General features: G+C 32.0%; 1 protein-coding gene and 1 long non-coding RNA gene across 2 annotated transcripts; both read right to left on the bottom strand.

Annotated features, from left to right (window-relative positions):
• Window positions 1-726: 726 nt before the first annotated feature.
• On the bottom strand, window positions 727-7874 carry LOC146882506 (uncharacterized). The gene is made up of 12 exons (XM_085667434.1): window positions 7782-7874; window positions 7325-7690; window positions 7068-7241; window positions 4417-4733; window positions 4178-4332; window positions 3404-4087; window positions 2851-3318; window positions 2153-2659; window positions 1689-1921; window positions 1437-1593; window positions 1263-1352; window positions 727-1103 (listed from the first exon to the last, which is right to left on the bottom strand). Exons 1-12 carry the CDS (start codon window positions 7872-7874, stop codon window positions 727-729), a joined length of 3621 nt encoding a protein of 1206 aa, XP_085523560.1.
• Window positions 7875-8877: 1003 nt separating this feature from the next.
• LOC146882505 (uncharacterized) lies at window positions 8878-13488 on the bottom strand. The gene is made up of 4 exons (XR_014985318.1): window positions 13057-13488; window positions 10998-11380; window positions 10208-10271; window positions 8878-9406 (listed from the first exon to the last, which is right to left on the bottom strand). It is a non-coding gene; the product is annotated as an uncharacterized LOC146882505 (long non-coding RNA).
• Window positions 13489-15034: the final 1546 nt, after the last annotated feature.

Below are 15034 nucleotides of genomic sequence, written 5' to 3'. Positions count from 1 at the left end.
GAGAAGAAGAAGAAGAAGAGAGGAAGAAGGAGAAGAAGAAGAGGAAGAAGGAGAAGATGAAGGAGAAGAAGGAGAAGAAGAAGAAGAAAGAGGAAGAAGATGACAATGGCGGCGGCGGCGGCGGCGGCGACGGCGGCGACGGCAGCGACGGCAGCGACGGCGGCGGCGGCGACGGTGACGACGGCGACGACATTGACGGCGACCACGAAAAAAAACGAAAAAAAAATTGAAAGAGGGAGGAGGAAGAAGATGAATAGTGTAACTAATTTACCGACGGATTTTTGGTAATTACCGACGGATATTTAGGTCGGTAATTACCGACGGATATTTTCCGTCGGTAATTACCGACGGATATTTTCCGTCGGTAATTACCGACGGATTTTACCGACGGATTTTTCCGTCGGTAATTACCGACAGATTTACCGACGGATTTTTCCGTCGGTAATTACCGACGGAACATGATTTCCGTCGGTAAAATTTTACAGACAAGCATTTTACCGACGAATTTTTGACCGTCGATGATCCGTCGGTAATGTTGATTTAGCGACGGATTTTGGCCATTACCGACGGATTTTGACCGTCGGTAATAATGGTTTTTCTTGTAGTGAATGTTTTTACCTGTAATAATAGTTGCAAAGATGACATTTTCCGTAAATGTTTCACTTGCAATATTGTTCCATTACATAAACCTTTGGCTTGATCAATATTTCTAAGAAGCATGATTAGTCACCCTGTTTTCAGCTTTAATCTGTGATTTGGAATACCTGAACATTTAATTTCATTCAAAAATTCGGATGTAAACCATTCAGATTGCATTTCTTCATCTTGATCAGATTGGCAAGGTGTATCTGAACTTAGATACATAATTTCCTCACCACTTAATAAAGATAGCATGAAATCATTAACTTCCTCAACACAATCATTTGTTGGGCAAAGTATTGCTCCATCATCAAAATAACCCGGATTCCTCATATTTGAAACAAAATCAGGGTACACAAAATGAACCAAAGCCATCAAAGGTGAATCTGTATTTAGAATCAATAATTCTTGTGGAATTTCAACCATGCTTTCACCATTTTCATTTAAATCCATCTCTCCATCTCCTATTTTCAAGAACCAAAGCCATCAAAGGTGAATCTGTATTTTTTTTGTTAACTTTAACACTTTATAATATTGCCATAAGTCAGAATAGTGTATTGAAGCTTTGATGATATCATACCTGGATGTTTTCTTTATGACAGGTAGAATTTTTCTGAAGTCACCTCCAAGGACAACCACTTTTCCACCAAATGGTTTGCAATTGTTGGACTCATCAATATTTTTCATTATATCTTTCAAAGTTCTATCAAATGCTTCAAAACACATTATGTTCATCATAGGTGCTTCATCCTATATAATCAAACTTGTTGCCATTAAAAGCTTAGCACGTAAACTACCTTGAGCAATATTGCAAGTTGATTCCTCATTAATTAGTAGGGGGATGCAAAATGTTGAATGTGCAGTTTTTTCACCAGGAAGAAGTAACGAAGCAATGCCACTTGAAGCTATATTTAAAACAATCTTCCCCTTGCTTCTTATTGCAGCTGACAATCTCTTCCACATGAAAGTTTTTCATGTACCACCATAACCATACAAAAAGAAGAATCCTCCATTTTTTAAAGTATTGCATTCATTATATCATCATATACATGCACTTGTTCATCAGTGAGTGACTTGAAGAGGATTGCATGTTCTTTAGCCATGTCTTCTTTATTATATTGAAGCTCATCAATAATAAATCGGTATTCAAATAGAAATGAATCTGAAATATCTAGTTGAGGTAGAGAAGGATAATCTGTTAAAGACCTTCCATTTAACATCAACATTTTTTCAATTTCAAGAAGACAAAGTTTCTGTAACTCACATTCTTCCATTTGAAGTTCTGCACCAAAAGGTAAATCATATGAATAAATTTATTCAATAACTTATGACTTAAAATAATTGACCAAAACAAAATATATCCGAACACATGTGAGTTATGCCCAATGAAGAAGACACTTAAAAATTTATAGAACAAAATAAAGAAAAAGAAAATTGAATAAATAACCATATAGAATACTTGGACAATTTAAGTCCTTCCTTTTTTGTTATAAAATTTCATCACATAACACACTCCAAGTAGAATTCCAAATTACATCAGGTTTTGACATTGTATTGGTGCCCAACAATGTAACAAACAATCTTCTAAGTTGATATCCAGAAGCAATTTCACTGGCTTCCTTAATTGGATCAATGAATTCTTTGTCATCTGCCAATAGTCCTAAAGCATAGCAAGCCTCTTGGAATGTTTCATACATTTGTCCATCAATTGTCCTTGTGCTCTCATAATCAACACGACCCTTTTGAATAGTCAATAATATTCTCATATAATAGAGTTCTCCAGAGTCAGGCGGAATATAAGTAAGCCTACCAATGTTGTAACCTTTCTTCCTTGGTTTCCATTCTTTTTCTTTTGCCATCCAAACAAATTTAGTTGGGAATTCCCCGTAAGTCAATTCTTTTGCTTCTGTATAATTTTGATTAGCCTTGAACCAACCAAGAAACATTGTGTTACTGTTTTCGCATATGTTGAATACAGCATGAATATCATCATCATCTTTAAACAATGTTGATTGTGCTCCTGGAAGATGGAATGTTTATCTTTGAACAGCAGGCCACCTATGGTGAATATCAAAAGCAAATGTTCGCCAAACTACTTCGCATGGTGATAGGTATCTACAGTCATAATACCTTTTTATTTCATCAATAATTGATTCTTTGTTCAAATCTGCAGCAACATTAATTATTTTAACTGTAGCTCTGTCTCCGGACCTTTGTTAACATACTTGAACAAATACTTGATTGCATTTGTCTTGTTACAATACTCTATATTGACATGAGTTTGGTACCTCATTAGAAGAAGTGTACTATAAGGAACTACACTGGAATTTTCCAGTTGGATTCCATTTTTTTCAACAAAACTTCCATTATCACGTCTTCTATATGACGGATATCCTTCTTCATCAATGGTAGTACAACTTGTAAAATTCTTTGGATAATATTTGGAACATTTAGCTTCTTTCATGCAAGAAGAATTGAATTGTGCAGGTCCACACGGCCCATGTATCATGTAACTTGAAACAACTTTATGCAATTTTGGATACAAATCTTGATTAGGCAATTCGGCTAAAATTACCTTATCAATATCTGCTGCAGCTTTCAATTTGCTTTCTCCATCTAACCACAAAGGTATATGAGCGTGCGGTAATCCTCTTTTTTGAAATTCTATTGTGTACATACCTGATTATATAAAAATAATCAATATAGTCATACACATATTTGGTAATTGAATAACTAAATATATAATATAAAATGTACAACATACCTGGAGTAGTCTTGCCGAATAAGTCATTTTTTTTTAAATTTGTCATCATTTGATCAAGTTTCATTTTGAACACTCTACACACAATGTCATGTCTATCTGATGCAGTTAAACCTCTTGGAGAAACAAAATCACGTATTTCACTCCAATTTACATTGCATGTTATAGTTATGAACAAATCAGGATATCCAAATTTCTTACAAATTGCCATAGCATTTTGGCTATTGTTAAACATATACCTTGTACCACCAGTGAAGGAAACAGGCAACACTATGCGTTTTCCAATGGAAGATGGATCTATCTCTCCTATATTAACAGCCTTTTGTAATCCATTAAGAATGTCACAACGTATTAACTTCTTATTTGCTCTAATGAATGACAAACGTTGTGCTTCAATCATAGTGTAACAGTCGACCAAGAATTGTTGAAACAATCGACACGCATTAACAATGTTACCAAACTCTGAAGACCTCTGCTGGATTCTAAAGGCTATAAATTCTCTCAAAGAAATACGAACTCTTACCCTTGCTTTACTTTTTGAATGAGTTTGTCTAATTGGTATATCCTCTTGGTAACCATCTTCTCCAAAAGAAAACATTAGAGGATATTGCAAAGGAATAAAGGCAGTGTGAGTTTCATGCAATCTGGTCAATTCACCAGAACATTTCTTCACAATGATATCTCTTCCTACATCCAAATTACCAAAATCACCAACTACCAATGCAGCTATCTCATCAAATGAAGGTGTGTTGTAGACTCTTGGATCTTTTTATCTGCCTCTAAATAATCTTAGTGTGAAGTCCGATTTTGAATTATCTGTTGACAAATCTCTAACTCCTCTAAATGATTTTGTAAGAACATTGTGATCATCAATCATTTTCATCAAGTCAGAAACTAATGATTGATCTACCAAAGATTCATCTGAATTTGACCTAAAACACATTTTAACAAACTCAAGTTAATCAAAAAATTTGGAACATTATTTATATGCCTTTGTAAAATAAATATGAGCTAACCTGAAATGGTTCATTTTGTTCTTGATTTCATTTTCAGTATCGTAAATGTAAAGTTGTGCAAACTTTGGTTTCGATCCATCTTGTGGCAATAAACTTCCAATGCGGTGGTAGTTTTGTCCATTAAGAATGAATTGAGGTGGTGTAGAACCATTATTCATCGAAGTATCTATCTTACCTCCAATTGAAGTGAATGAGACATATTGTTGTATATTCTTATATTTTGAAAAAACAATAGTACTTCTATCATTATAAGCATTTAACAAATTTTGAAGCAGCGGAGGTGGTTGTTGTAGAAGTGGAAGTTGAACTTTTCCTTTCTGGCAACACAATGAGAAATCAGCTTTGTTTGACGTTTTAGTTTTTTCTGCTTTTCTTCATACCATAATTCAGCTTCACAGTATTGACATTCCAAGCAAGGTTGTCCAAAGTGCACTATTTCTGAACCAAAATCAATTCTATTAGATAAGTTAAAATAGACACATGCATGAACATATAAAGTGATATACTTACCCTGGATCTCTACTTTGCAATAAAGTTCCGTTGTAGATGTGAATTCTGATAACAGTGACAAAAGTGATTAAATTCATGGGTCTATTTTTCTACCAATTAAAAATTATGTCTAACTGAGTTTCAAATTACCATCATTTGGTTATCATTCTCTTGAATGATTTATTATTTGTAAAGTTCTTTGATCTGCTCTTCTTCGATCATGGTAATTGAATCTCTTGTGAAGTGATTGTATCACTTTAGATAGATACTTAGCAGACTTCTTAGGAAGACCAAAATACGAATTTAAACGTTCACAACTTCCACCTTGCAAAGTAAGTCTTAGTATAATCTAATATAATAATTATAAAACAGTAAATAATATATGTGTGTTTGTATTGACTGACATGCAGAATATGTTATTATTTGGTTAGTATCATTACACTTACCATAGTCATTACAACTTGAATTGCTTTGTACTATACTACTTTGGACAACTGTTTTACAATACCACAAAAACTTGAAATTGGAAATAACATAACTTCCATAAATTACAATATGTAAATAAACATACAAACGGTTGGCATATTTGATGGATTAACATTGTTAGTTATAGGACTTGCAAAGCTTTGTATGTGGTTTTCAACAGCTGCATTTGCATTGAAGTCGAGTGGTGATTTTATAAATAAAATTTCATGTTTATTCTTCAAGAAAAAAAAACACTTACAATCACTTGTTCCACATATTGCATTTATATTCTGAAAGTTGTTGACTTGATTGTCGACATCTGCAAAATATTTTCCATAATGTAGTCAAATAAATAAAACAACTTGATTTACTTAACAAAAATGTTTCTGCAAAATAATAACTTACTCAAATCCAACTCAGCTAAAGGCTTCCTCTGTAGAAGATTATTCATGGATTGGTGGTTTTGAATGGTTTCTTCTACCAACAAAAGATTAAACATACATTAATATCAATATTCAGGTTCAGTATTTAGATTTATTAAAATTTCAATAACAATATATATATATATATATATATACATATATACATCTATATATATATATATATATATATATATCGAACTTGGTCTGTTACTACATTGACCATCATTGTCTGTATATTTCCTTTTTTTTATTGTGCAATGTTATTGGTTGTCTGAAAGAAAAATCACAGTTCATAAAGTGAAAAATGAGAACTTCATATTTGAACTATTATACAAAACTATTTTTGTTAATGAAGAATGGAAATCTGAAATAATCTTACCTGAATGTTTGTTGTTCATCTTCGTTGGGCTTTGTCTTCTAGTTTCCTCCATTCCAGCCTTTCCTTACTCTGGTGTTTAACCTAGTGCTACAAAATATAAATTGTTGACTATTGTGAAGTGTTCAGTGATTATTGCTATATCCATGAATGTATTGGTTTACCTTTTCTGCTGACATACTTTGTTGTACAGGTGGACCTATTGTGGAATCATGTACTTTTTATACTTCATATTTTTTGCACATTGTTTCTTTAAGTGTATGCTGCAAATAGAGTGCACAAAAGTTGTGCACAGATAATATGTCAGTAAAAATGACATAAATATCAAATGTTTCATACTTATTTCCTTTTTGCACCAAGAGAATAACAGAACTCTTTTTCATGCAAGTAGTACACATACTATATAGGATATGCAAATATAACCTTTTTATTTCTAGGTTGTAGTATAATTTTGTTGAAACATGTAAATGTTACTTGTATGTGGAATGTAGTATACTTTTGTTCAAACATGGAAATTTCACAACATAATGATGTATTAACGGATAAAAAATTAAATAGATTCTACATTGATCATTAGGTGGAATAATCTTTTTAACAATATTTCAAACAAATGTTCTTACCAAAATTAAATCAATGAAGCTCAAATAAAGGATTATAATTTAAATTTAAATTTATATGACGAAAAACTTTAATCCAAAAACATTTTTGACACAAAGAACTATTCTATAACATATAAACATATATATATACATAGCCATTGATACTAATATTATAAGTAGAAGTTCCAAAAGTACATATAGAGTAGCATATAATCCAAAACAGATTATTGCTACATTTTGCAAACTCACAAAAAAAAAACTAAATTCTTCTTAATAATAAGAATAAGTCAAGACTTTCACATGCTGGTTGCACTTCATCTCATCAACTTCAAACATCAGGTCCAGAGTTTCATCAAGTCCATGAATACTACAAAATTGCTTCCACCCACTTCCAATTTTGTTGGACTTCTTTGGAGTATTTCTCAAAAGAAGTTTGCACTTTACAGTCTTCTGGGGTCCATGAAGATAAATATTCTTGAAAGAAATAATTTGTTAGCATAGTATATCAAAAATTTAAGATTAAATATTAGAACAAAAAAAAAAGTAATAACAATCACCAAATGGCTAGCGCGAACTTGCAACGGGTTTAGACTAATTGTAAAATGCCTCTTTGGACCTCTGGAAATAGGTTCATCTGAGATAATTCTGGTATAAAACCTACCAATAGACAAAGGGTCGCACTTCCCTGGAAAAACAATGATCTGAAAGCAAGAATTGCCCACATATCCAAAGTAGATACAATGATCATGTTGTAATTTGTAAAAACTCCTTAAATCATACCACCCTTCAAGAAGCAATGGTTTCTCTAGAAATTTGTTGTAAATGACAACATGCGTGTTGCCGTCAACATCAGTTAGAGTCCACAAGTTTTGAAGATTTTCATCATAAAGAATTGCGAAAGCGCGATCAACAAAACCAATGGCCTTGAAGAAGCAAGAGTTAGTTTAAAATAATGTTTTCTTAACAAATATGTACTTACATAAACCAATAAAAAAAGGACTTAAAATAACTTACCTCATCCTTCAAATGAATAATGGAAAACTGGTACCTAGTCATTGTGTTACAAATGTAACAATGTTCATCAACATCACTCAAGTTACTCCCCATTCGTTATGAAGATTCAAGGAAAAGAAAGAAAAAGATCAAGAAAGAGTTTGGGAACGTTCCTGGTCTGGGTGAAAATTGAAGTTATGTCATTAGAACGGTTCGAATGACATATATATAGGAAAAGATATATCACGTCAAAACACTGTCAAACATATCCGCTCAAAAGTCTCAGACTGTTGATATTATTACCTTCTTGGAAAAAGGTAAAGTTCTTCTAAAACAAATAAAAATAAAAATATATCTACAAAAGAATGTGCAATAATATATATATATATATATATATATATATAATATTTAACGCAAAGATAATAAAAATTAATAATAATATTTAGAAAAATCTCTATATATAAAGAGATAAGGTAATAATAATAAATCATGGAATAATTTATACTTGGAATAATTTATACTGAATATTATTATAAAAAATATATTATATAAGTAGAAATTGGATATTAGATATAATATATATATATATATATATATATATATATATATATATATATATATATATATATAAATACACTACAAAAATAATTATTTTTAACGGGGGTTATATTTGGCGTTTCTGGGAGTTTTAACCCCCACTAATGGTTTTACCAGAGGTTTGAAATTTCCCTGGAAGAGCAAGCGTGGCTAACGGATTATCGGGAGTTTTTAACAACCCCTAGAAGTAGCGCAACTTACCGGAAGTTTCGAAAACCCCCATTAATGCCCGGAGTTTCGAAAACCCCCATCAATGCCTGGGGTTCCGAAAACCCCTATTAATGCCTAGGGTTCTGAAAACCCCCAATAATGCATGGAGTTCTGAAAACCTCCAGTAATACATTGGGTTTTGAAAACCCCCAGTAATGCCTAGGGTTCCAGAACCCCCGTTAATTCCTCGAAAACCCCTATTAATACCAAAAAGTTAATGTTCATATTATTATGACATTGCTATAATGCTAAAGTTGTACTTTCTTGATAATTGATTTATTTAGTTAATTAATTGAGTACGAAAAGAACCTTATTCTATGAAATTTCTTATTTATTACTTAACATTTTGGTACTAATCAATACAAATAAGTACCAATAATAATTGTAAAGTCAACTTGTCCCCACGCTTATATTACTTACAGTCCCACACAAATTGATATATCTTACAATTAATTATATGTACTAAAAAGGAAAACCACAAAAATGTAGGAGGAACCCAGTAGTTGCAACGGGGGAATGAAGAGTGATGCATAGGGCGTTAGTACAAGAAGCTACAAAATTATGATGAGCAAACAAGTATGCAACAGTTAGATTTCAGTAGCTGAATCAATTCTGTTTGATGATGCCTGAGAATATCCTTTGTTAGAGGTGATGGATCATCCTACTTCTCTTGTGCTCCTGTAGGACATGCCCTCTATTTTCTTTCTCTTCACACGGCTTTTAACAATCTCTTCCTTTTCATCTACAAAGGAAAGGAATGTGCGCAGACGTGAAGATCCCGAGCCATGGCCAGGAGACTCTTTGCAGCTTCTTTTCAACGTCAGCTTCTTTGTAGCTACCTGAAATGTGTACTTATGGGTTAAATCAAATCTGATAAAGGGCTGCTTTCCCCTTAGCAAACTTTAATCATAAGATTAACATGGAAGCATTTTTCTTTAATCAATTCCATCAACCACTTGCATGTATGAAATATAGATAAAATGATCAAATATATGAGGAACCTCTTCTCCAATAATTGTAATGTTTGGATGAGTTTGTAAAGCACATTCCAGTGTAATGTGTGAAGCCGCACACCCCATAAGCCGCACAAATCCAGACAAATGATTGCATGTTTTATTGCTTGAAATCTATTCAATTATGAAATCACACACATTCACGATGAATAGATATAAAGGGAGAGATGATTGCATGTTTTATTGCTTGAAATCTATTCAATTATGAAATCACACACATTCACGATGAATAGATATAAAGGGAGAGAGTTGTAGGCTGGTGAAATAAGATGTATGTTATTTGTTATCAGCCATATAAATTGAAGCATCAACCTTTTTATGAATATCACATTTTATTTAAGTATTAAAGGAAGAATCTCAACAAAGTATAGAACTTCTTTTCTGATTTTGAAGGCTTTGATGATATTCCTGTAATTAAAAATGATTCAATAAGAATTCAGGTCTTTACATGATAGAATAAGAACAAATGATAGCAGAGTTTTAAAGTGCAAAATGTTTAAAGAGTGAAGTAGTTTGTCAGAAAAGAAAAGCGTTAAAAACAGTACAGCATAGTATCTACAACTTTCATAGACTATAGTCTTTAGTTACTATATAGATATAAAGAGTTTATCAATTTTGTATACTTACAATGGTAATATTTTCCAGTTGATCGGGCATCTATCATAACATTTCCAATCATTTTAGAGTATATCTGCATTACATTAACATAAAAATAGGAAAATAGTCAGGTCATGTAATCATGTGCCATATATCTAAAATAGTCAGGTCACTATACAACACTCAGCAATTAGGACATTTGCTTTACTAAATTAATATTTAAAATTATTTCTAGTATAGAAATTTGTAAATATCATAATACTAAAGGAAATTGAAATCATGAAGAAAAAAACAAATTTAAGTAAAGTGTTAGAAAAAATTTACAACGTACACTTCCAAAAAAGAAACAAAGAAAATCCACCAAGAGAAAGCTTGCGAAAATAAATTTAAGAGTGTTGTAAGATTTACTCAGTTGTAGGAATACACTTACTCGAAGAACTTCTAGAGAAGAGAACTTTATAGAAGAAACGGTTCTCAAGACTTTATTGAGATAGCGAAAGAATTGCAAGAATGAGATAAATGTACAAAATGAAATGAATGTTATTTTATGGCTAAGAGTTTCTTGCCAAATGTAGCTAACTACTGATCTAACAGTTCAACAACTTTAACGGGTGTTGTTGAAATATTATATCAAAGAATTTTAAGAAATTTTGAATGTCCTCTTCGCATGTAAATACTATTACCATCCACTAAATTACGTAATAAGTATACTGATAAAAGAAAATGGGTCTTGAAATGTAAATAAAAATCCAACGAGAAAACATTACTTCATACAAAAACATCCAAGGAAACATTATAATTTATACCAGCTAAGACATACCTGAAGTTCTCAGCAATGAGGCATGCATTGGTGTTTGAGTCACCACCACCAATAACAACGAGACCATCCAAGACCTGGATTCACTACTGTCAGGTAAGTTTCAGTCAGTCAAGCCTGCAGTCATTATTCTAGAAAAAATATTCTTCTGTTTTAATAACTTAATAACTAAAAAAAAAAAGTTAAGGGTTGTGATCCAATTTTCCTGCTCATTAAAGCAGGGAATTCTCATCCCGAATGCTCAGATTTACTAATATTCTATTCTAATATCTTGGGAGTAGACTAAAAGTATTACAGTGTATGTTATTTTTTTTTAATAATTTAAAGCTTATTTATATAAAAAGCTCCTCCGGTAATCTTATAGTTATATAATCAAGATGCTGGACCTGCAAACAACAAAATATGAAGAAGAAATAAGTATCCTCAGAAGTGTATTTAATACTGATAGCACATGAACAACACAAATACATATCTCAAATACACAGAGAAACATAGTTAGTTTTTTCTCTTGTTGTGTAAAGTAATAGATACCTTAGGTATGAAATCAATTAGACCTTCAGGGATAAGAATGACACCATAATTGTAATTAATTTCAGCTCTTTTACAAACAACATCATGGTGTAGATTAAGGCCAACAAACAATTAATCATGGTGTAGATTACAGTGCTAACAAAACATGAAATTAGAAAAGGTTACTTCCTACAATTAGCTAATTTAAGGAGTTCATATGTAAGGGATTATGCTCCAATTAATCAAGTAGAGGTTCCATGACCCCCCTTAATGGTTACACTTTTTTCTTGCAAGATTACATGTTTCAAATAACAAGGACTAAAACATGGATAATTATATTATTGAGTTGACCTAGGAAAGTGGCTGAATAACAACAAACATGGAAGGAAATTTCAGATGAAAACATCGAAAAGTAGCTACATTTATTAGGATATATCTAAAGTGAGATATGCATATATTACAATGTAGGACATTTATTTTAGACTCTGGCAGTGTAGCATTTCTGTTAGACCACAAAAATGAGGAGTCAGGAATAAGCTTGTACATAATGATTTGGCAGTAAAGTTTTATCTGAGTTTAGTACAGATAAATCATTCAATCCCTTTTCTCCAGTGCTTCATGGTTGATTGATTTAATTGATGGCAGGCTAGCTGTGTAACTTGAGTTAATTATTAGAACTACAAATAACCATATAAGCAGCACAAAGCGACCAAGAGTGCTCACTGTATTTTCCCCTACGTAGTACAGAAAAGAGTATTTCATAAACCCAATGTAGTCCCATGTCAGAAAGAATCACAAGCCAATTATTCCCCATTCCCCATTCACAACCCGGTTGTCTCACCATCATCCTTAGATTCACTACAATCTTGTTTGTCTAATCTCATCAAAGGACTCATAGAGTAGACAAGAATCTTTGGCATCCAGACAACACAGATAGATCTGCAAACCTGTTCATTTGACTAGTACAATCACACACAACCCACAAACATAGACAATTTTTTTAAAGCTAACACCTCTTCTTCTTTTTTTGTGATATTATATATATATATATATATATATATATATATATATATATATATATATATATATATATATATATATCAGATTCTTCAATGGCTCTTTAAAGGTGCACATGAACCAGAAAGAAAGAGGAGCAGCAGTAACAACTTCAGTATCCCTCCCAAAAGAGTATACATAATAATAAATTCATGTATCATGTACACAATCAAATAGAGTATACATTTCCAGCCAAAATCATAAATGAAAAATAATCCTAAGGACAAATGAAACATGAGCAACACCAAGCTAGAATGCGCCACGTAAACAAATTAATTCCCAAATTTTTTTAGCTTATCATAGACATGCTGATATCATAAGCTTATCATAAATGCAAAATAATCCTAAGGATGATTTAAACATGAGCAAAACCAACCAAGCCAGAGTGCATCCAACACAACTTAATTCACACCCTTATATTCAGCTTAACACGCACACTTCATTTAAAAGTTAATAGCAAATTATTTAAGCAATTAAGACATGATGGCGGTTCAACCTCCAGTTGCGACAACGCTCTCACGGCAAATGCGACGACTGGCGGTGGCAATGCTCGTCGGAGAAGGAGGAGTGGTGGCTCTATTGGACGTAGCAAGGATTTCCTATTTTAGGGATTTGGAAGAAGGGGATCAACGAACTTGCACGTTGGGGACGAAGATAAAGATGGAAGGGCGTTGGTGGCACCGATGTCGGAGATGCGTTTCAACGATAACAGTGGGTGGCAGCGAAGCTTCTCTTTTCTTCCATAGCCAAGATCTAGACTTTACATCAAAAAAACTTCATAGCACAGAATGCTAGAGAGAAAATGAAAATGAGGTAAGTCATAGAGAGAGACGAGGGAATGAAAATGAGTTAAGCGGGAAAGAGAAGGCGAATAGATAAAAAAGTTTAAATCAATAAATTTTATTGAAGTTTCGAAAGCCACCTACACTTTCTGAGGGTTTTTTGAAAAACCCTTGACACTTTCCAGAGGTTTTTAAAACCTCCATTATGTTTATGTTTACTTGGGATTTTTTGAACCTCCAGCAATAAATCTTCGTTAAAATTAAATATTTTAGTTGTGATATATATGGAATATACAATGGATAATATATTAAATGTTAAATTAAGTAAAATACAGAAAGAATTTTTATATAAAAATAATTATTAAAATATCTAAGTAACCAACATATATCAAAATGACAACTCCATTTGAATAATCGAAAACGACTTTGCAAATTCCACCTTAAAAAGCATAAAAAAATAAATTAATAATACCTCAGCAATTGTATATGAGAAACAGATAAAAAAGTTAGTAAAAACAAAACTTGAAAAAAGTTTGATTGTAGCTGTAACCATTTTTGTTTAGACAATAACCAATTCTATTGTCAACAATATTTTGTTCAAACAACAAATAAATAAATTTTTAATAATCATTTAAATACTACAATGTATAACAACAACGATGTCATAAATAATTGCTTAAAAAAGATAATATGAAATGTAAAATGCATAAAATAATTAACTAATCAAATTAAATAATTTTTTATTAATATTAGAAAAAAAATAATAACGTTAACAATACAGTTTGAAAAATACTTCATTTCGTTCAAAGTAAAAGTTATCACGCTGCTTTAGATCACGAAGGTTGGAAAATATTTTCCAACCACTGCCTATATTAACAAGAACTTTATCTTAGAATCAACTTACATTCAACTTCGCCCAAAACTGATATTTATGTGATTTCCCGTTTAAATAAAATAATTCCACTAAATAGAAACATCACATGATTATAATAATGAAAGAGCAATCAGATGAATATCATAAACCAAGAATGCACATCCATAAGCTAAACATAAATCTAAGAATTAAGTGTTTTGCAAAAGAAGTTGTTCATACAGCTGGGGACTACAATAGGCAATAGAGCCTTAAAACGGCTCTCGCGAGCCACACACGAACCCACTAAACTGCACCGTTGCTACCATCACGCCTATTTTCAGGATTTCCCCCATCTGCTCCCACCAAAGGTGATCATCGCAAATGAGTGAGTTGGAGAGGGTATTGGAGTCCTACAATTGGACTGGCCTTGGGCCTACGAGATGGGTCAGGCCCGTACACATTAGGCTAAAAATGAAGCTTACAATTTAAGTGTATTTAAATTTAGAATTCTTTTATAATAAGTATAAATACGTACAAATTTAAGACTCAACCAAAAATTTAGATAAAAAATGTCATAAAGTAAATATTAAATTTAAAAGTGCATTATTTGTATATGAGAAACAAATAAAGAGGTTAGTAAAAAAAACATGAAAAAAGTTTGATTGTAGCTGTAACCATTTCTGTTTAGACAATAACCAATTCTATTGTCAACAATATTTTGGTCAGACAACAATTAAAGAAACTTTAACAATCATTTAAATACTACAATGTATAACAAAAACGATGTCATAAATAATTGCTTTAAAAACATAATATGAAATGTAAAACGCATAAAATAA

This window comes from Vigna unguiculata, chromosome 10, assembly GCF_037176805.1.
Source record: "Vigna unguiculata cultivar grain cowpea cultivar isolate G323 ecotype 2 chromosome 10, ASM3717680v1, whole genome shotgun sequence".
NCBI lineage: Eukaryota > Viridiplantae > Streptophyta > Magnoliopsida > Fabales > Fabaceae > Vigna > Vigna unguiculata.
This window is presented reverse-complemented; position numbering and strand designations above follow the sequence as displayed.